Source organism: Thamnophis elegans, chromosome 4 (genome assembly GCF_009769535.1).
Source record: "Thamnophis elegans isolate rThaEle1 chromosome 4, rThaEle1.pri, whole genome shotgun sequence".
Classification (NCBI taxonomy): domain Eukaryota; kingdom Metazoa; phylum Chordata; class Lepidosauria; order Squamata; family Colubridae; genus Thamnophis; species Thamnophis elegans.
Genome location: NC_045544.1, coordinates 121201727 through 121224844, shown reverse-complemented (window position 1 = coordinate 121224844; position 23118 = coordinate 121201727). Strand labels below are relative to the sequence as shown.

Sequence of the window (23118 nt, the reverse complement as noted above, 5' to 3'; positions counted from 1 at the left end):
AAGTAACATATATGTTTATAATAGATAACATTTTGAAAATAGGAAGATGTGTTGGATATGTTCACTGTCTTGAGTTATTTGTATAAATAATAAAGGCAGGATAATAAATAAACAATAAATACATTTGAAATTTAAAATATTATCAGATACAAAAGTTGAAAGCCATGGCAACAAAAGGGACATGTGATGATTGAACCAAGACTGTCACTATCAAAGAGAATGAGGAAAAAGATCCCAGCCCAACAAATTGAGAAAACAAATGTTTTTAAGAACAGCATGATCACAAACCTTTTTAGCTGAGACAGGGATACTAGCCAAGGTTACTTATAATCACTAGATGTCAAGACATTCTGGTTTCTTTCAAATCCAAAACAAACCATCATGTTCTGGAACATCTGCTGCTGAATAGATTTGAATTGGCTATGGCCCAACAGAAACAAAGCCAGAAACATTTTGGTTCCTCCAGATTTCTAATGAATAAAGGTGTGGTTGATTTAAAGGTGCAATTGATTTTATAGTCTGGTTTGCATAACCTCTTCTCTACAACAACTCCTGGGATGCCAAGTCCCAGGAGATATTGCAAACAGGAAAATGAGGTGTGTTGTGTGCCATCCAGTTTCACTTCTGATGAGATGGGCAGCTAAATCAATTTGATAAACAAATAAAATATCCCACCACCTTAACAAGCCCTGCTAACCTCCTTCCTGTCAGGGTTCCACCCCTCCAGTTCTGGTCAGGTGCAGAGACAAAGGATGACCTTGGCTTTCTAGAAAGAATTTTGTTATGGCTACATAGTATGCAACTCCTTACAATCCCCCCTCCCATTTTCCCACAATAGAAAATGCATAGCGGAATAATAGAAAGTGTAGCAGGCCAAAGGTTCAAAAGAAAAGATGGCTGCAGGCCTAACACTTCCCTTCTTTTCCTCTCTGTGCATCCACAGCTGATATTTCAGGGTGGCATTTCATCAGTCTCCCTGTTCTGCATTCTCTACTTCCTCTCAGCTTCCTAGCAAACCCTTGACAATATGTAATAAGAGAATAACAGGCCCATCTACAAACAAATATTTTTGTTTTCTAGGGAACTGGTTCTATTAGTCTCCAGGGGTGTCAAACTGGTGGCCCGCGGGCCCAGATGCGTCACATGTAGGTCACACCCAAAACAGCTCTGTGAAGGGAAAAAACGTGACGGCAACATGACGTGGCGAGTTTGACAGCCGTGCAGTGAGATACAACAGGCAAGAGAGCAATTGTCAAACAGGAAAGCGTCACCCCCAGATGACACGGCTACTGAACTGTTTAAGAGTCAATGAAGTGCTAAGAAATGGATAGATCAGCGAACTAGAGACTGTAAGTCAGGTACATCGGCTGTTTTCCTTAAACCCAGGCCTTTGATTATGTAGGTCATGCCATAATGCGGAGCGTATTAAGGCTAATGGGTGTGCCGAAACTTCTGATTTTGATCCTGAACCTGAAGAACTATTCACAAGAGATGAGAAACCATTTAAACCCTTGGAGAACTGATATGGTTCAGTTGATAGGGAGCTCCAACCAAAATCATGTTGGTCTGAAAGAATATGCTTTGCGTTCTGTTTTCATTCCCAGTGCGTTTGGTTGGGAATATCCTGGCCAGAAGGATACAAGACAAACACGTTGACTATCCATTTTGGGGAAGTCAAACAAATTTATTTTATTATTTTATTTTATTACTACATAATAGAATAACAGACTTGGAAGGGATCTTGGAGGTCTTCTAGTCCAACCCTGTTCAGGCAGGAAACCCTATACTAGTGATGGCTAACCTTTTTGTTTTCATGTGCCAAAAGCATGCGCACCCCAGTCCCCCTGAGCATGCACCCCCCCACCCTGTTTTGGCTTCCAGGTTGATGCAGGAGGCCTTCCAGGCCCAAAATGGGGTGCAAGGGAGAAGCGTGTTCCCCCGCACCCCATTTTGAGCTTGGAAGGCCTCCTGCACCAACCTAGAAACCAAAACGAGGCATGGGGTGCTGCATGAGGCCCTGAAATGCAATGTGAATGCCCCACACACATACATGTGCCACCCGTGCATGTGCATGTGTATCCCCTGCATGCATTCCCCCCCACATGCGTGGCATTAATCCGAAGACCAGCTGGCCGGCGGGAGGAATGTGCACATGCGTGGTGGAGCTGGACTGGGGTGACAGCTGGCGTGCCTGCAGAGAGGGCTCTGTGTGCCATCTGTTCGCCATCATGGCCCTATCCATTTTAGACAAATGACTGTTCAATCTCTTCTTTAAAGCCTCCAACAACAAAGGTGTTGGGGCACCCACACCTCAGGAGGAAACTCATTCTACTGATTAACTGTTCTGTCAGGAAATTTCTCCTTAGTTTTAGATTGCTTCTCTCCTTCATCAGTTTGCATCCATTGCTTCTTGTCCTGCCTTCAGCTGCTGAAGTGACCAGGCTGTATCAGGGATGACCAACTTTCCCATTCCACCCATTTATAGATTAGCAGATTGGAAAATATTGGAAAATATTTAATATTCTCATCTCAGGAACTTGATAAGCCAGTTGAGGACCTGTAAAATTGAAGTATGCAGATTTTATGGGTTTCCCATAGCTGTGCCATGCATCACAGTCTAAATAATAGGTTAAAGAAATGCATGAGGCTAAGACTAAAGAAATGCATGAGCTAAGGCTAAGGTTGAACTGGATTTAATTCAATTTATATTATGATTTATCATTTATATTAAGAGTTGACATAATTAAACATAATAGGACTGCTTCCCATTTATCACATAAAAATTTCCCAAGGAGAGAAAGATTCTGAATATAATACATAGTCGTCAACTTACGACCACAATTGTGTCCAAAATTTATGTTGCTAAGTAAGACAGTTGCTAGGTGAATTTTGCCTCATTTACCATCTTTCTTGCCACAATTGTTAGGTGAATCACTGCAGTTGCTAAGTTAGTAATACAGTTGTTACATGAATCTGACTTCCCAATTGACTTTGCTTGTCAGCAATTCGCGAAAGGTGACCACATGACCCCAGGACACTGCAACCATCATGAGTCAGTCGCTAAGCATCTGAATTTTGATCCCATGACCACAGGAATGCTGCAATGGTCGTAAAGTGGGATAAACAGTCATAAGTCACTTTTTTCAATGCTGTTGTAACTTCAAAAAGTCACTAAACGAACTGTTGGAAGTCAAGGACTATGTATCTGTACTTAAGGATTGGAGGAGGCCTTATGTGGTCAGCCTTCAGATCATATTGCTCTTGTTTGGGATCACAAAATATTATTGGCCTCCACAGTATTGGCCAGATGTCTGTGAAGACATTCTCAATCATCCAGCTTATCGATGTCCCAAAAATGCTTTTCCAAAAGGGAACGGGATTTTCTTGGTTTTTACCTTGAAAATGTTTCGCTTCTCTTTTGAAAATGGAGATAAAAATGAAACCAGAACTTTTCCCTTTGGGCCTAATGGAAAAAGAACTGGAGAAAATTTTTGAACTTTCTGCATAGCGTTGAAAAAGGAACATTTTGAAGCCTTTTGTGTCTGCAAAGGTAAGTGGAAGAGCGGGGGGTGGATCTGCTTAGCCACATGATTTAGATTAGTTAGAAAGCAGGAAATCTGACGATTCTAGCTAATATAAATTGTGCGTCACAGCTGATCGTCGCCCAGCTGATCATAGGAAATACTGGTTTGCCCGAACTGGTAGCATTTTTTTACTACTGGTTCGGGTGAACTGGTCCGAACTGGTAGCATTTAACCCCTGCTACTATGGATGTAAGGTTGCAGAAGTTGATGGGAGTTGGCCAAAATGGCAAAATTGACTATTTTGATTAAAGAAAAGAACATAAGTACTTTTGTTTTCACCTGGAGACCGCTTCTGAACTTCATGCTTGAAGTGGAAAAGAATAAAATTTTAATTTTGGGTTTTACCCAGTAGATTGATAGAACTTTACAGAAATGGCTTGTTCTTTTTATTATGAAAAGGCAAAAAGTTGTGATTTGATGCTAATGCCTTATTTTAGTGCAACAGAGAGAATTGGGAGGAAATGCTTTTTTTTTTCTTTTTCGTATCCTTCCTCACTTCTCTTCCCCCTTTTCCTCGCAACTGCTTTTCTATTTACTTTTGTATTTTACAATATTTTATAACTCAATAAAAACGTTACTGCGAAAACATTTAGCTTCTCATCCAAAAATAGAAGAAGCTTCTTGGATGAAAAGTGAAGTGTTTTCAAGGAAAAAACAAGAAAGTCCAGTTGCCTTTTGGAAAAGAATTATATTTAAAACAATATTCAGGACACACTGGCCACTGTCTGAAGAAAGAAATGGGCATTTCTAACTCTCTGGCTCCTACAAGTGGATTGTTAATGCACTGTGCCTTTTTGTTTCAGAATACACTTGGGGATAGCATGAAAAGAATTATGTGGGGCATGAAAGGAAATTATAGGTCAAGGAGCAGCCAGGGGAAAAAATTGGGGTTAAACAAAGTCATTATGGCTTTGAGAAGGCGATTCCAAACATAAGCCACCTGTGTGAAATTCTGTTAATGTGTTGGACTAGGACAGGAAACGCAGATTTAAGTCCACTGACAGCCACAGATACTGAGTAATTTTGGGACACTTGCTCTCTCTCAGATATTATTCTCAATTATTTCACAGGACAGTAGCTGTTCATTTATAAAAAGATCTCCGTATTAGATCTCTTGAAAAAAGGCAAAATGTAGATCATAAAAGCAGGGGAGAAAAGGGAAACAATATTTTGACAGGGTGGGTGGGTGGGTGGGTGGAGACCTTCCAAGGGAAAATCTCCAGGTAAAAAAAGACCAGAAAGGAGCTGATTTATAATCTCAGGTTTTCTTGGACTCACACTTCCTGCTGGATCAGTAGGTAGAAGCAGTGACCTTCTAGGAACAGGAAACATAGTGCATAGTATTTATTTAATTCAATGTACAGCATGCCTAATCGCCAGGTCATTTGTCCCTTTGGTTGAACGACTTGCTTGCATCTTGCTCCCTTAAAGACCATCCAGAAACTTCAGTGAAAATTTAGCTGGGGGTGACAGGGTTTCATTTCATTTTTCATTTTTTAAGCGCTTGGCCTTATTTTCAGGGGCCTTATTATTTTTGAGGTGCAGGAGGTGGATCTGCAGATCAGCTTATCTACAAAGGGGTGGAAGTTCTGTCTGTTTTTGGTACTAGGCCTGCCGTTCTTTTTGCAGCTACCGCTAAGAGAAGGGGCACGGTAGCCAGGATTTGCGAGAGTGGCCTCCACAAGGCCATTCTACATGGATGGCAGGGGGTGCGTGGGGCATGTTCTCCCCCTCCCCAGGAAATGGCAGGGACCGGCTGCGCATGTGCTTAAATGTTTTAGGGAAGGGCTTATTTTCAGGGGAGGGCTTACTTTAGCGCATGCACTCAAAAGCCCGATTAGGCTTATTATCCAGGGAGGTCTTATTTTCAGGGAAACAGGGTAATTACCAGCTAGAGTGGTAGAAAATCCAGAAGCAAAGATTTCTACTGGAGCAACACTCCTGTGACTTGTATCATCTTAGGGCTGTCAAACTCGCGGCCCATGGGGCAGATGCGTCATGTGCTGGCCACACCCACACTCAGTTTAGCAAAGGGGGGGAGTCATGATACGTCATGTGATAACGCCGTGATGACACAAGTTTGACACCTCTGATCTAAGAGATAAGAACATCATACTTTTTAATATTCAGAAAGTTAAAGACCTGGTTGTTTAAGTAGGCTTTCAGGTTCTGAATAATTAATGAATTGTGTTATCTAAGGATGTGTAATGAGTGTTATTGATAACTGATAGATTGAATTTATATTTGTAGCTCACCACAATCAAAATTATAGTATTTTACAGTCTACATACTTATTGCTATCAATGATGTTGAATCTGTATTCAACATCTACTTCTGTAAGATAGAAGTAGAGATAAAAAGGTACATAATATATATTTTGTAAAACATTTAGATCTGCTTGATTGAAGGAGCATAAAAACTGTAGCAATAAATTAGAATCATGGTAAGGACAAATTTTCTGGCAGCTGTGCAAACAATTTTTTGGCAAACTTTGCTACAAAATTGTTGGCAAGGTATTTCTTCTTAGCATGTAACCTCAATATCCTTCAAAGAGATCATGCCTTCTCTCTTCTTCTACATAACCCTGGGTTAGACATCTGACCTCCAAGAACTGATTGATTGATCAATTAAATAATTGACTGCCATCAAGTTGTTTTTAACTCAATGAAAATAGAGAAAATTATCTTCAACCATTAATTATTTTTGCTATTCTTTGCCATGGGCTTCTATAGTCATGCCTGGATATCCTTTTTAAATCTCAGGTTAACAAAACAAAGATATTTCAGTCTCACGAAAAAATAGAATTCTATTAATTTGCAGTGTATTGCCCTAGTTGTAGAGTGGATGACTTTCTGACTGTGCAGTGCACCATCTGACCTGCCAGCACTTACATGCCAAGGAAGACGTATGCACGATTCAAAGCATGGAGAGGAGAGGGGGAAGGGGATATATCCATCTCACTACAAAGAGGAAATAAATATAGGTGAAACAGTAGCAATTTCAGGTATTTAGGGAAATTCATTTCTAAATACATGTTTACAACGCTGTTCATATTTTATGAGACTTCCTGGAGCCATCCACAAATAGTATTAGAGCAGAAGAAGCAATGTTCTAAGAGGAAGACTTTGGCCTTTGAAGAAAGAAACTAGGCTTTGTATTTTGAGAAACAGGGACCTTTGTTCTTCCTAGGGGCAGAACAGCTGATAAAAGGGACAATACATCATAAATGGGGCACTGACATTAAAGATGCCAGGTGCCTGCACTGCTACAATATTTTTTTTTAAATGAGCAAACCTGATGTGCAATTTTGAAATGGTAAAAACATATTTCAGAATTAAATTACAAATATTTGTTAGATGTCTCACACCATTATGAAGAGGAGGACAGTTCCTTTGAACTAAAATCCCAGAAAATTACACTTTGGGCCAGAGGGACTTCCCATCTGAGAATTAACTTTTAAAGATTGTACTGAGGGACTTCATCTCTGAAAGGTGATGTTAGCAATTGAAAGTAACAAAAATTAGCTATTGCTTCCCAAAAGGCGAACTGGAGAAAATGCAAAATCCAAACCATCATTGAAACTATTCCTCAATAAACCAAAAGTGACAGACGTTTTTGGGTAATAATAGCCAGTTCTTCCACTGCACACAATTATTAAATCACCTTCTGTAAGAGAAGTGATGACAGAACTTAGGGATGGGGTTTAAAGAGGAATCAGCATAGAATCTCTACGTCGACACAAGGGAACTATGTCCAACCCTCCTTGAGCGATGTTGACCCTTATCTAAGAAGGTATCAACAGTTGGTTGAGAAGATTTCTGTACCTGAGCTTTTAGCAATTAATGAATCTGACCACTTCCTTATGGAATCCACCTATAACTTTCATATTCAACATTGCTTCTTTGTACAGTGGTACCTTGGTACTCAACTGCTTTGAAACTTATCAAATTAGGTACTCAATGCATTTTTACATGAAAATTTTGTGCTGGTACTCATCGTTTGTTTGGTACTTAATGCACAAGCTAGAACCTGTCGATGTCAGCTGCCTTCTGACTCACATTTGTTATGGGAAAAATTCATCATTTTTGGTACGCACCTCATCATGCTTCCCAGAACCAATTAACAAATACCGAGGTACCACTGTACAGCGAAAAATATAAGCTCTTCCAAGGATCAACCTTAACCAGTATAAATATTTTCTTTGTTCCTCTCTGCAGCATATCTCTCATTTCCATACAAATACAATGATACACTCCTCACAAAATTATTCTTTTATTCAAAGTAGATTTTTCTATTACCACAGTTGCAGCTCATCCCACTTTCCAGTAATATCATACATTTGCCAAGGTTATGCTAGCCAAGAGAACATGGTAGAAAGATGCCAGATCTGTTAAACAAAATAATACCCATGACCGTGACTGGGAGAAAATTCTCATGGTTTCACAAGAAACCTTTCAGAGCTTCATGCTGTTTAGCTTTTTTTTTTAAAAAGTAGAAACATCATAGATTGAAACTGGGATCTTCTGTATGTAGAGCATGACTTTCATGAATATCGTCCTTACCAGAACCAGCTGGCTACACTTCCTCATATGTGATCTATACCAAATTTATCTAATGTAGATTTTGAAAATCAATAACAAGCCATTTTATAAAATAATCAGAGGTTTAAGCTAAGGTGCTCAGATGACAATAAGTGTCTCAATTCAACAGGCACATATCATCCATGGCCAATACTTTTTTTTAAAAAAAGATCCTAAACAGTTTTCCCGCCAGTCAAATGTTAAGGAAAGAACAGTTTTATCAGAAGCACCGAAAAACCAATCCTAAACTGTCCAGTACCTCAATAAATGGAAAATTTCCACCACCTATTACAAAATTGGAGATACAACCCAAAGCTGTGAAGGCCACACTATCATCACCCAAAGTTAATGCATAAATTAAATTTCAGAATTAAACAGCCGAGATATTGTTGTCACTTGATCCCACCAGGCTGCCACAAGACAGAGAATGGTCCCTTTCTTCAATTAGATTCAACCTTCTCAGGATCTCCAAAACTTTTTATCATTTGGAAGAGACTTCCTTCTCAGGGAAACCACTGTTACTATAGCAGAGTCCAACATTTGCAGTTACCTGCTAGACTCAACCTATATGAACTTGACAATCATCTTCTGATTTTGAGGCAGCTCCCACAGTCAGAAGCCCTGGCGCTTGGTGGGCACCCAAATCACCTGCCTTTTCAGGCACCCATGAATTAGCACCAACAAGACGAGAAGCTGATGGCAGTCCTGCTGGTGAGTGGGAATGGTTCTGGATGCACAGCTCTCCCATAGCACCAGCAGTGTGATGTGGTGTGGGAATCTGAAAGCATGGTGATCCAGGTGCTGGAATTTGTGCGTTAGGATGCTGCATGTGCACGGCAAGCAACGGAGGAGGGGGGCTGTGATAGTTCTGAGTGGGATAAGAACCTGGCACTGGATTTAACCTGAAAAAGACCAAAGAGAGATGTGTTAACAGATTAAATGCATGAGGAACACATGCAAAATGACACACTCAACCAAGGAAGGCAGACGTTACACAGGTCCCAGGGGAATTATATCTTTTTATTTGTTGTTATCCCATCTTTTAATAAATAATTAAAGATGGCAAACATATCTAATAATCCTACTTCCTATTTTCCCACCAACAATCCTCCGAGATTAATTTAAGAAATTTCAGCCTTTCTAATATGTAAAGAACAAATGATGCATTAGCCAGGCTACTCTTTGTTCCTATTCTGGGAACAAATTGAGAAGTGAATACTCATCTGGACCTGGAGACCTGAGGAAAGCATGTCTACTTTCTTTATCCTCCAGGGAGAAGGGAAATCATCAACTGCTCTTTACAGAAGAAAGCTATCAAAATCAACCTAACCACTTAAGTGCCAATTTATGGCTTACGTGATTCCTGTAGTTGAAGATTTACCCTCCTTCTTTGCCCCTAATCATATTTATTAACAGATATTAATAAATTAACGACATGAAAGAAGCAGCAGGGAATAAGCCTTCATGATAAAGGCACAGGCATAAATCAAGCTTGCTATTCAAAATAATACATCCTTGTAATCTTTGTAATTCTACATTCCTCTTGTGTATTTTCACTTATGCTATATAAAGCAATCATCCTAAACTAAAAGACTTATAGTTTACCTTTATTTTTTATTTTATTATTATTTATAGGAGCAGAGGTGGCGCAGTGGTTAGGGTGCAGTACTGCAGGCCACTTCAGCTGACTGTTATCTGCAGTTCAGCGGTTCAAATCTCACCGGCTCAAGGTTGACTCAGCCTTCCATCCTTCCGAGGTGGGTGAAATGAGGACCCAGACTGTGGGGGCAATTTGCTGACTCAATTTGCTAAAAATCTGTAAACCACTTAGAGAGGGCTGAAAGCTCTATGAAGCGGTATATATGTCTAATTAATTAATAAATAAATAATATTTTTTTTCTAGTCTCATATGTTATTGACTAAAGATGATCACCAATCATATTCTGTCAATAACATTCCTAGCCTGAATTTGTATAGGTAACATTTCCACTACAGGGAGTCCTCGACTTACAACAGTTCGCTTAGTGACTATTCAAAGCTGTAACAGCACTGAAAAAAAGAAGACTTCTGACCAGTTTTCACACTGATGACCACTGCAGCATCCCCATGATCATATGATTTACATATGGATGCTTGACAACTGACTCACATTTATGACGGTTGTAGTGTCCCCGGGGTTATGTGATCACCTTTTGCAACCTTCAGACAAGCAAAGTCAATGGAGAAACCAGATTCACTTAACAACCCTGTTACTAATTTAACAACTGCAGGGAGTCACTTAACAATTGTGGCAACAAAGGTTGAAAAAAGGGGCAAAACTCAATAAATGTCTCACTTAGCAACTTAAATTTTGGGCTCAATTGTGGTTGAGTTGAGAACTGCCTGTATCTAGCTTAGCTACAGAACAACTAAAATCAGAGCTACTATTAGCCGTGATATTCTTACTTAAAGATGATTAATGTTCAATAGATCTACACCATTTTTCCACCTTTCTGAAATTTTATGTAATGTATCTGGACCTATACACTTTTAGTAGAACTTACGTTTTTGTAATTCTTAGACACATAACACAAATTTACAACAAAGCTTTGTATCTAAGGGGAAAGCATATGTCAAAACTATGTGTTAAGATTAAAACTGCCAATACTTAACATTAATACATTCAACAGAATGCATCTTCATCTCAAATATACATCTTTTAAATTGTGATGTTACAACTCTTATTTACAAGCTGGCATGAAAGATAATACTGATATTTAAATATAGGATTAAAAACAGAATTATTTTTGAGATGCATCAATTAACCAAGTCATTAAATTTTAAATTCTGCGAAGATATGGAAACTTTGAGAAATGCTGTTATCAGCAGAAAATTAAATAACAAACATTATGATGTGGCTAGCAGACTTACTTTCTGTTCTGGGAAGCCCTTCTTTCTGCCAGGGATCCGGGGACATATTTCATCCCAGGAATCCTTTTCAATAGCCGGAAAGGAAACTTCCGATCTAAACAAGAGGCTGTTGATTCGGAGAAATCCAAAGCAAAACAGTAACCATAACCATCTAAAATTCAGCAGATAAGGAGAGCCAGAAAAAGGATGTGAAAGAAAACATTTTTAAGCCTGGTCTTCTGAATATATTTTTCCCAGATGTGTTCAGAAAACTCAATTGAAACTCTGAGAGTTCTAATAACCACAAAACACCAATATTATATTTTCTTTACTTCCCTGCATATTTTGAACCGCACTAACAAGAAAGGAAGGACTCAAGAATGCAAAGTGGATGACTTTCCACTTGCTCTTAATGTAATTTGCTACCTTTGCAATTTTGGGTAGGGGGCAATCTACTTAGTCCATTCAAGCAATCATTAAAACAGACTTGTTATATATCCATGATGTCGAACCTATGGCATGGGTGCCACAGGTGGCACGTGGAGCCATATCTGCTGCACATGAGCTGTCAGCTCCAGCACGCATGTGCACACCAGCTAGCTGTTTTTCCGCCTTCCGGAGGGCCGGGAGAGGCCGTTTTCGCCCTCCCCAGCTTCAGGAAAGCCTCCGGAGCCTGGGGAGGATGAAAAACACCCCCCACAGGCCAACGGAACTTCTGGTTGGCCTGTTGTTTGCCCTCCTCAGGCTCTGGAGCTTTCCTGGAGCCTGGGGAGGGCGAAAATGGCTTCCCCCGGTCCCCTGGAGGCAATACCAAACTCAGCTTGGAGACGAGTAGTGCAGTGCATGTGGGGGGGGGGGTGTTGGTTGTGCGCACATGCACATGGGGGGCACTTTGCATTATGGGTGCCAGCACGCGGGCATGCTACCATGCGCACGCCCTTGTATTTTTGACACCCAACAACAAAAAGGTTAGCCATCACTGTTATATATGGAAAACCCCCAAATGGAAAATATTGTTGATGGGCTAATATAATAAATCATTAAAGAAAATAAGCTTCAAATGTATCTGTGCCATTTGTAATGCAGATGCTAATCTAGCCTAAAATGTGTTACAAGTATTTTTTAGATAGGGAAGATGCAACTTGATAAGATAAAGAGGTAGGTTATGAAGTTCATTATAAAAAGATACATATGTTCCCAATTAAGAGGCCGCAGAGGTTTGCTACGAAAGAAGAACTTGGGATCATCCAGGCCATGCAGAGCAGCAACCAGGGCACAAATGACATGTGGAAGTTCACTCCAAGGAGCACTGTTTTCCTCATCTGAGAGCGAGCAATTGATGCAGCCAGCATGGCAAAAGCCACAGGAGTGAATCCTTCAGCATCCATCATCTTCAACAGGCTGGATGCCATAGTCCTGAGTACAAGGTAGAGTAAAGCTAAGGAAACTGCAAATGCCAGAGTGAGGAAGGAGTGCTTCACAGTCCCCACCATCTTCTCAAAGCTGCCAGCAAAGTACCAGATGATAACAGCACTGCATACCAAGGAGATCACATCCTCATAAACAAAGATGTAGGTCACCAACCTATAAACTGTGCAAAAAGAGCCAAGTTGGCAAATAAATGACAGACAAGAATCTGACACAGTGAAATCATTCCAAATCTATTCATAATTTTGGGGGAATGGTGCCAACTCCAAAGACAAGCTGAATTGAAAGGCTGGAATAGGGTTAAAGCAGGATGGAGAGCTACATTAAATCAAAAGTCCAGAAGTGTCGGGCTTAGTAAGACACAAGTGAAGTATTTTTTAATCTAATTTACATAGCCACCTATTTCACCAAAAACTACTTTGGGCAACGAACAACAAGCTAAAACAGTTTATAAATACTAAAAACTACTTACCAGTTAATTATAAAAACATTTTTAAAACTCTAAAAATAAATCAAAAAAGAAATAACAGATCGAGGGATGTTAATAATAGAACTCTAATAATAATAGAGTTCACTCAGCTCCTGGGGCCCTTAGGCTTTCTGACATTACCAGATCTTAAGGGATTCTCAACAGCTTGTAAGTGAGACCAAACTCACCTCAGGTGGGAGAAGATTCCACAATGTAGGTGCCACAGAAAAGGCCCATTACATAGGGTCTTCTTAGCTGGCAGTACCTCTAAAGCAGTGGTAGTCAACCTGGTCCCTACTGCCCACTAGTGGGCATTCCAGCTTTCATGGGCTTTCGTGCGATACTGAAGCACTTTCCTTTTTTTTAATTTGACTTAAAAAAAAAATTCATAGCATTATTTAAAAACATTTTCATTAGGTTTTCATAAAATTCCCCATGACAATTTAAATTTCTGAAAATATACTATTTGTATCGTCCGCACATAAGTTTAGTTCACGTTACATAAGTGAAACTAAATGGCGCTATAGTGCGACCTCAAATAAAAGAGCCTCATCCCAGAATAGCTCGCACATCTCCCCCACCATCACCCAGCTGTAACAGACAAGCAGAGCTGGTAGCCGGCATCCCCCCCCGCAACCCCAAAGTTACTTCCCTACTTTATAAATCACCATTACTGTGGAACCGGTGAGCGGTTGGAAAATTTTATTACTAACAGAGATATAAAAGTGGGTGGTAGGTATAAAAAGATTGACTACCCCTGCTCTAAAGTATACCTTACAAGGCTTGTGATCTGGCCATTTTATAACAGACTGAACATGCCTGGTTTTGCAAGTTTGGAAGGAGGAGATGCAGGCATATTCGTTTGGTCAGTCTAAAGAAACACATACTTTTTTTGTTCTTCTGGAATTTTTAATATTAGACAAAATTACCCATGATAGTCTTTTGAATTGCCTAGATAGAATAAATTTGGGGGGGGGCAGTATTTACTCTGTGATATCTCTAGTTCTTCCTAAAATTATATATTCAGTAGTTTGCCTATTGCTTACAACAGCATTCCAATTTATTCAGCAAATTTATATACTGCCTATTCTTTTAACAATTTAGGGCATCACATAAAGATGTATGCAGTTGTAATCTATAAATATAATAGACAAAAGCAACAAAAATCAGTAAATGTGCTTTAATATTGTCTCCTGCATTTCAGCATGTATGACAAATCACTGGGAAAAATAACCTGAAGTATGTTTCCATCCATCAATAACATGCAGCTTTATCTGGTAAGTTCCTTAGATTCAAAATCAATGCATAAGTAGGGGAGAGAGCAGCTAAAAAAACCAAACTTGAATAGTGTGCATGGCTGAATGCAGGCTGTTATAAGTAGAATGTTTCTGAACAGAAGAGATCCTGAGTTAGGCAACCTTAGTCAGGCATTATGAAAATATTGAAGGATCTAAAAATGAGGTTTCAATACTGCTTTTGGCAAATCTAAGCAAATATCAACAGCATGTTTTTTGGGGAGCAGGAGAAGCTTTCTGTCACATTCTTTAAAATATTGGGAGCCTAACCTTTTACAGATTGCCTGCAAATAATCCAGACCTACCTTTCATTCACTCCTGTTTGTCAATCATCAAGAAGCCTAAACTCAAAATGTAACAAAAGGAAGAAGTCTGCTATGTAAGATTCCTCAGGAAGGGGGCTAGCTGCCTAGATGAATTGTATTCGCTCCCAGGAAGAAGCCACAAAAGACTGTGGAAATTAACTACGAGGATGGTCTAGCAGAGGTTAATAGAATTATCTTCTATGGCAGCCTTGAAGAAATCAGTCTTTGCTAGGAATATTTGCTTAGATTTGCCAAAAGTTAGGAAATATTTTATTTAATAACAACAACAACAACAACAACGTTACGACGTCCTAGGCCCATGGGTGGGGCCCGACTAGTAACCAATGCCAAATCCGGCGAAACAACTGGCCGCTGTGATACAATTGTATAATAATAATAATAATTTATAAATAAATAATTTAATAGGCTGCCCATGTTCCCTCGAGGTAACTGGGCAGTTTAAATGCTTAAATTAAATAAATGCTGAAAAATAATAGAACGACTCATGTAACTGCCCCAGGACCTCTTAAAGTCCTTTCCAACAAAGACCTGTCAGATGTCCTTCATGAAGCATGAAGAACAGAGCCTTCAAGTCGTCTTTATCGTAACTGTTATGCTCCTTCCAATGGAAGATCCATTTCCATCTCTCTTGGCTTTCATCATCCTCCCGTTTCTGAAAAGGAAAATACTCCATGGGTAGGTAGATAGGTAGATGGGTAGATGGGTGGGTGGGTGGGTGGGTGGGTGGGTGGGAGGGAGGGAGGGAGGGAGGGAGGGAGGGAGGGAAGGAAGGAAGGAAGGAAGGAAGGAAGGAAGGAAGGAAGGAAGGAAAAAAAAAAGAGGGATCATCCCTCGAGCTCACCCTGTCCATCCCGCACTGCTGCCGGCCGCAGCAAAAACGCCGACAGAGAGTCGTCGGGCAGGCCATTACTCCTGCTCCGCTGCAGCAAGCCCGGCCCGGAGACCAGCAACGAAAGCAAAATCGTGAGGCCAGTTGCCACGGGAAACTTTTCCATGTTTTCCCGCCTTCACTCTCCACAACCGACTTTCAGAGCGTCCGGGTTACCATGCTTCCCCACATTCTATTTCCGGGTTAGGTCACGATTAATAGCGCTAAGAACTCTAATAGACGGGAAGTCCCGCCTTTCCGCTGAATGAACTCTTGCGGGGCTTGGGCGGATGTGGGTGTATTCCCCCCCCCCAACCTCCTGTCCGGAAAAGCAAAGCAGTTCTCCGTTGCCGTGGTAACCGAACACCATGGATTACCCCAGCCCTGAAATGTGCCTTCAAATAACAACAGCTGCAGAAAAGAGGCGGAGCCGACTAAGGCTCCGAAGCACTGATAGGGCGGCTGCAGCGGTCCTGCCTATTTGTGCTGCCTTCAACCTGTGAACGGGGTTCCGTAAGGAGACCTCGACTTACAACAGTCCATTTTGCCACAAAAAAGAGGGAGCCAAGCTATTCTCCAAAGCACCTGAGGGTAGAACAGGAAGCAATGGGTAGAAACTAATCAAGGAGAGAAGCAACTTAGAACTAAGGAGAAATTTCCTGACAGTTAGAACAATTAATCAGTGGAACAGCTTGCCTCCAGAAGTTGTGAATGCCCCAGCACTGGACGTTTTTAAGAAGAGACTGGACAATCATTTGTCTGAAGTGGTGTAGGGTTTCCTGCCTAAGCAGGGGGTTGGACTAGAAGATCTCCAAGGTCCCTTCCAACTCTGCTATTGTATTGTCTATTAGTGACTGTTCAAAGTTGCAACGGCACTGAAAAAAGTGACAGGACCATTTTTCACAGTTCCAACCGTGATCAAAATTCAGATGCTTGGCCACCGATTCATACTTATGACCATTGCTGTGTTCCAAGGTCATGTGATCATCTTTTGCAACCTTTTGACAACAAAGCCAATGGAGAAGCCAGATTCACTTAACTGTGGCAAGAAACATCGTAAAATGGGGCAAAACTCACATAACGAATGTCTCACTTAAGAACAGGAATGTTGGGCTCTATTGAAGTCACAAGTCAAGGAGTACCTGTATTATAGTTCTGTAGGAAATTAGCACTCTACTCCCATCCTAGAAAAATGAAATATTCCTGGAAATATTGAAAAGGCAGAATATTATATTTCCCTGAATGTGAAAAGGGAGAAACATGTTTTAAAGACAAAGTAGCTCCCTGCAGCTTCTGCCCACCCCACTCTGTCAATGAGCCATTAAAGCCTGAGCTAATGTACTTTACATAATAAAAGAAGGATTAGCCTTCCAGAGAAACTCACCACATGGCATCTGGAAACTCAGACTTGGCCCTATGGAAGTCTAATAACCAATCAGAATACATTTCTTACACAGGAACAGGAAACAGAGAGGTGGGGCTGAACAGATTATAAAAAACCCAGCTAGCCCCTTCTTCCTTTCTCTTCCCTTCTCCATCCAACATTGAAGCATGTGATCACCTTTTCTGTTCAGGACTCAAGCCATGTGGTCCTGTTCACCATTAAGCCATCTTTCCAAGCAGCCACAATGTCTTGTTTCTTTTCCCCCACTTGGAGCCGAACCCAGAAGGATATTTCTCCCAACAGTTCAAGATACTGGCAAACAGCCGACAATTCCAGAACCTACAGCAGAGAAGTTCTGCAATTGTTGGCTGTTTCCAGGTTTTCCCCACCCAAGTGAAAGTTCAAGTCCCTGCCCAGCACCACATATCCATCACACTCCCAACTAGAGATGCCTCCCAGTCACACCATTCCAGGTGCAGGGCAAGATGACATTGATTCTCTGAGAAAGGGATGTTATTTAGACTATGTATCTCCCATACTCCATATAATCCTCTCTGCCATTTTCCCACACTAGAAAATGTGGCGGGCCTGAAGGCCCAATGTAAAAGATGGCTTCCAGGTCTGACGCTGTGATTCATATGTGAGTTGGCTGGGCTTTTCAGAACTGACTTACCAGAGCTGAACACTGGAACCGTATAGATTCACAAACTGGTCGAGCCATGTTGAGATTTGATTGACTCTGACTTAGTGTATTGGTGAATAAATCTATACAACTACCCTATTTTTCAGAGTATAACACGCACAGGAGTATAAGAGGCACCAAGATTTTGAAGAGACAAATTTTTTTAAAAAAGTTTTTGCACTCTGCAAAAAAAACAGATCTGCACAGACCTCCCAAAAACAGCCCTTTTTGTCAAAAAAAAGGGCATGCATAGCTTTTAGGAGGCTTATAGAGTGCTCCTGGGGGCTGGGAGGGCAAAAATCAACCTGTTTTTCTCATATTTCCCCCCCCCCCAGCCCCCAGGAGCACTCTATAAGCCTCCTAAAGGCTATGCAGGGCCGTTTTGGTGAAGGCGGCAGAGTTTCAGGAGGCTAAAAATGCTGCATTCAGTGTATAAGACACACCCAGATTTTCACCCTCTTTTTTGAGGAAAAAAGGTGCATCTTATTTTCTGAAAAATATGGTAATTAAATGTCATGATTTAATGTTATACATGAACAAAATATATCTCAAAACTTGGGCTGTTGCTTAAAATAATTTATTGATTGTGTATAGGGCTGGCAGGTTGTAGCTGCATATACATCTAAGCAGAGCCAAAGCTTCCCAGTGATTTTCAGCTTTTCTAAGAGCCATTGGATATAAAGATATGTTCTATTTCTCCAGAAGTGGCATCAACTATGGCTATTCAATCTCTTGAATTGTGTCTAATATGTTGGAAATGTTAATTTTTTAAAAATGCTCAAGAACAGAAATAGATTTAAAAACTATTTAGAGAATGACCTGTAAACATTTAAATTGCTAAGCTATACAACATTTATACTTACAAACCAGTGGTGGGTTTCCAAACTTTTTAGACCCTCTTCTGTAGGTGTGGCCTGCTTTGTGGGAGTGGCTTGCCAGCCATGTGACTTGGTGGACGTGGCCAATTTGTAAAATGTGGCGAAACTCACTTAACAATGCTCTTGCTTAGCAACCAAAAAGTTGGCTCAGAAACTCTGGCATTTGAAGCATGCAAGTCTTAAAGCTGTCAAGTTACAAGACCCTTGCACCTCTAACCCTTTAGAAAAAAAACCCCAGGTGTGTTCAAACTTGACAGCTTTAAGACTTCTGGACTTCAACTCCCAGAATTCCTCCTCTCGCTCTTCATCATGATGTGTGGATGGGTGGGGGGAAGGAGCTGGAACCGGTTCTAAACGGCACTGTCGATTTGTGGAACCTCTTCTATAGAAGAGGTTAGAACTGGCAGGAACCCACCCCTGTTACAAACTATGTTTTAACAATTGTCTACATGATATGAAAACAGCAACGATAGCTTTGATAGACTAAATATTGCAAAGTAGTGTAGAAAGTTATCATCCAGCCCTCTCCCAGAAAAATGAAATATTCTAGGAAATATTGAAAAGGCAGAATATTACATTTTCCTGAATGGGAAAAGGAAGAAACATGTTTTAAAGACAGAGTAGCTCCCTGCAACTTCTTGCCCACCCCCTTTGTCAATGGGCCTTTAAGATGCCCAAGTCTGTCCCTTTACGTAATAAAGAGTTCTCCCCTTCAGCTCCAGGGTGATGGGATTAAGGCATTTACCCAAATCACCACATGGCATCTGATAACTCAACCAAACCTGGATTCAAAACACAGCCTAGAGAGTTGCCCCTGCATGGCCCCATGGGAGTCTGACAATCAATCAGAATACATTTCTTACACAGGAACAGGAAACAGAGAGGTGGGGCGAACAGATTATAAAAAGCCCAGCAAGCCCCTCCTCAGCCCTTCTCTTCTTCTGCACCCAACCTTGAAGCATGTGATCACCTTTTCTGTTCAGGAGCTCAAGCCATGTGGTCCTGTCCACCACTAAACCATCTTTCCAAGCAGCCTCCATATCTCCAGTGTCTTTTTCCCTACTTGGAGCCGAACCCAGAAGGACATTTCTTCCAACAGTAGGAAAAGCATTCACAACAGAAGACTTTAGGCCGTGCTTATTCCGTTTCTTAGCGAGGGAGCCAGCATTGTCCAAAGATATTTCCATGGTCATGTGGTCAGCATGATTATACGCCGAGGTGCACAAAACACTGTTACCTTCCTACCAAAGTGGTACCTACTTATTTACTTCATTTGCATGCTGTCAAAATGTTAGGTGGCCAGCTGGGCAAAGATGGGAGCTCACTCCATTGCGCAGCACTTGGGACTGAATGTAGAAATTGTGGATGACTTGATAGGTAATTAGAAATATCTAATTGGATTCTGCCCTTGCACAAGAATTCGTTTCAGACAAGGGGGAAAAAACAGCACAAACTCAGAGATTATCTGGGAAGTTATTTCATTTCCTCAAATGTCTTGTAATTTACTAGAAAAGAAAATCATCCATGCAGTTGATTTGTATTTCTTAGGTTCTCCTTCAGAGTGTTGAAGGACAATTTTATACCCCAGCTGTTTATAAGGGATGGAGATGCACTTCTAAAGGACAGCAAAAATAGGCCCTGGCCCCATATTTTTCAGCACCTGTTTGATATGTAGAATTTCAGGGGGAAAAAACTCAATTTAGTTTTCTTTCAAGACACCAAAACTAAATCAGAGGGTTTAAAAAATATATATTGGCACAACAGAATAAGCTTTTCTCCCTAGAATCCACAGAAAAAAAACACATTACTGTACTCATAAAATAAAGCGAATACTTGAGAAACAAATGCGCTCATCATCATCTTGCTTTACCAGGTGAGTATCCCTGCCAGATGAACTGGACGGTTATTTTGGTTGCACGAAACCACAATGTATTTCCATCTGCTCTCTTCTGCCTTGTACTTGCAATCTTTTCCATATTCCTGAGAAAGTCTGCAACTTGTCACACGAAATTTCATGCTACTCTTCTTATATTCCAAATTTTGGATCACGTATGGTTTCCCTGCCACACAGGTTTGGTCAATAAGCTTCTCAGGGGCATGGATGAATGTGTTGAGCCGTTTGCATCCACTCCTAGTCAAAGCAATCCTTCTGTTTTTCATCTCACTGTTGCATCTGTTATGATCTATGTTATCCAGAAATGTCATATGTTTCCTTTGAAAGGCTTGTGGGTTTTGAGACCAAGCAATATTAATAACAGAGATGGAGATAAAGAACAGAATCATTATCGATATTCCGTTTGAAGCCATTTTCTTTGGTTGTTAGGACCTAAAGTATTAAAAAAAAACACTGATTATGTACTTATTCCAATTTTCCAGAGAGTTATCATTTAGAGTTCCGTAAATTTGCAGGAAAAGTCACAGGAAGGAATTACATTTCATACTAAGCTTTACTGAAGTTCACACAATACGTTAAATTACTTGAATATGAACACACATATCACATACAATTCTTTAACTTCAGAAGTGGCTCTTTGGTTCTGCATAAACTCTTGTTCAAATTTAGAACTTATTCAGCATTTGAATTAAATTTACTATTCTGGTCCAAGCATAAGATCGCTCTTCTCAGACAGATAAACTTTACGCAAAGGTTCAAGCAGATCAGATTTATTGTCAGGCATTCTCAAATCAGTAATTTACAGTCAATGAAGAGAGTCCTCCAAATTGATCATAATCAATTGTCCCATTTACGTAATATGAAAAAATGGTAGAATTACTCCAGTGGTGAAATTATTATTTTTTTACTACCGGTTTCTGTGGTGTGGCTTGGTGGTTGTGGCATGGCTTGGTGGCAGGGGAAGGATACTGCAAAATCTTCATTCCCACCCCTCTCTGGGGCCAGCCAGTGGAGGCATTTGTCAGTTCTCCGAACTACTCAAAATTTCCTCATAATTATGCCCTCAAATAGCTAATTAGGGCAACCTTAACTTTATAGTATAATAGTATAATCAAAAGACTAGAGCAATGTAGTATTGTAATTGTGCCCCCACCAATAAATGAAATGCTTCTGGTATTTGAAAGGGTTCAGTAGTCATGGCATGTTGCGCATCAGAAAATAAAAAAAACATATTGGCTAGAAGATCCGGAATGACTCTAGGAGGTTGGGATACACATCAGCATTTGTATTGCAGAATCTTCTTGTTCTAATAGAATGAGAGTTGTCAGCTTTGAGGACTTTGTTTCAGGAAATGGAAGAAGAAAACGCCACTCACAGAAAAAGAAAAACTGGTCCCACTGCATTTTGAGGAAACATTTTACTGTTTTTTTTACTTTGCTGATTGGTTGCTCTGCCTGTTAGACAAGATTAATTCATCCTATTTTGACTCTATCAGCTGTTTACCATTTAATTCCGAATAAAATTGTACTTACAATTTTACCTTCTCCGGTGGATGAGCCTGTCTTAGCACCAACTTTCACTGTCTCTTGGACTGCTGATCCAGAATAGGCTGCTGACAAAAGAGAGGATAGCTACGCCCAAGATTAGATTTGTTTTTCTCCCAACTGGCATTTTTTTTCTTTGTTGAAACATGCCTTCTTTTCAAACTTGAACATTTAGGCTGTTCTGTAATTTCTGAAGGACACCTGATTGCACCTTTTTATAGAGGCAGCAGCCAACCCCTTTGCTTTTGAGGAGATAAATCTCATGGATTAAAAAAAAAGTTTATTTCTGGGAAGGAGGTGTAGCAAGATCATTAGATTCTTTTTGGCAGGGATGGGTAGATTTCAGGTTGATGGGATTTGTTTTGTTTCTAGAATCCATCGAATCTGGGACTGTACAAAATATGTAAGCTTAAAATTGATCTCTGAGTCAAGGGATTTGTTTGGACTTGAAAAATAAAAGCATTTCTTAAACTCTGATCTCCCCAGTAAGAGGCATGTTGGGAATCCTGGAAGTCAATTATGGCCTCTCCTAAGAGGGAATAAGAAGAGTGCTGATGGCAGCAGCAGAGGAGGGATCTCTTTAATTAATGGTTTCAGTGCTAATGTTTACAGCTAACAATGCCAGTCTAGTGTTGGAAAAAATGTCCATCTGCATACAGTTCCAAGTGGGGAGAAAGACACTGGAAACATGGAGACTGCTTGGAAGGATGGTTTAATGGTGAAGAAGAACCACCAAGCACATGATATATATATATATACCCTCTCTTCGGTCCTGCCTTAGAGCTTCCTGTTCCTGTGCAAGGGCAGGTATCACATTGGCTGCTGTAGGAGTCATGTGCAAATCCTAGCAATTTGTCCAAGATAGGTCTGGTTGAATTGTGGGCTGATGTAATGTCCCCAGGTGATTTTGCAATGCAGTGAGCCCTACTGTTAGGTGGGTAGAGGGCTAATCCTATCATGACCTGAGGGCTATGTTTCTTTTTAAATATATTTTTATTCTTTTTAAACAAAACAACACATACAAAACAAAGCAAGAGAGGGGGAAAAAAAGAACAACTTTCCTCCATTTCATCAAGCATGTCATTTGGTTACAAGTTTTTGTGCATCAATTCTTAAATTTAGGATTAACATCACTGGTTTACATTAAACATAGCTAAATGTTTCGCTGTCATTGAGCATTATACATTCAGATTACATTAATATTATTTCATTTGTAACAATCCTTATTTCCTTAAATTCATAATTATCTATCAAATAACAATCTTTGAACTTTTATAGTATCACCCATCTCTAAAGA

The 23118-nt window shown here is 40.3% G+C and overlaps 2 protein-coding genes across 3 annotated transcripts; both read right to left on the bottom strand.

Moving 5' to 3' along the window:
* Nucleotides 1-7840: 7840 nt before the first annotated feature.
* Nucleotides 7841-15649, bottom strand: RHBDD2 (rhomboid domain containing 2). 2 transcript variants are annotated; one of them, XM_032216898.1, is made up of 5 exons: nt 15413-15575; nt 15100-15223; nt 12243-12644; nt 11075-11225; nt 7841-9066 (listed from the first exon to the last, which is right to left on the bottom strand). In XM_032216898.1, exons 1-5 carry the CDS (start codon nt 15476-15478, stop codon nt 8724-8726), a joined length of 1086 nt encoding a protein of 361 aa, XP_032072789.1. In that variant the 5' UTR covers nt 15479-15575; the 3' UTR covers nt 7841-8723. The 2 variants fall into 2 exon arrangements, with proteins under 2 accessions (XP_032072789.1, XP_032072791.1); XM_032216900.1 differs by lacking the exon at nt 15100-15223 and having other exon boundaries at nt 15413-15649.
* Nucleotides 15650-20249: 4600 nt separating this feature from the next.
* On the bottom strand, nt 20250-20666 carry LOC116507783 (ribonuclease pancreatic-like). Its single transcript, XM_032216112.1, has one exon. It carries the CDS (start codon nt 20664-20666, stop codon nt 20250-20252), a length of 417 nt encoding a protein of 138 aa, XP_032072003.1.
* Between the last annotated feature and the right edge of the window lie 2452 nt (nt 20667-23118).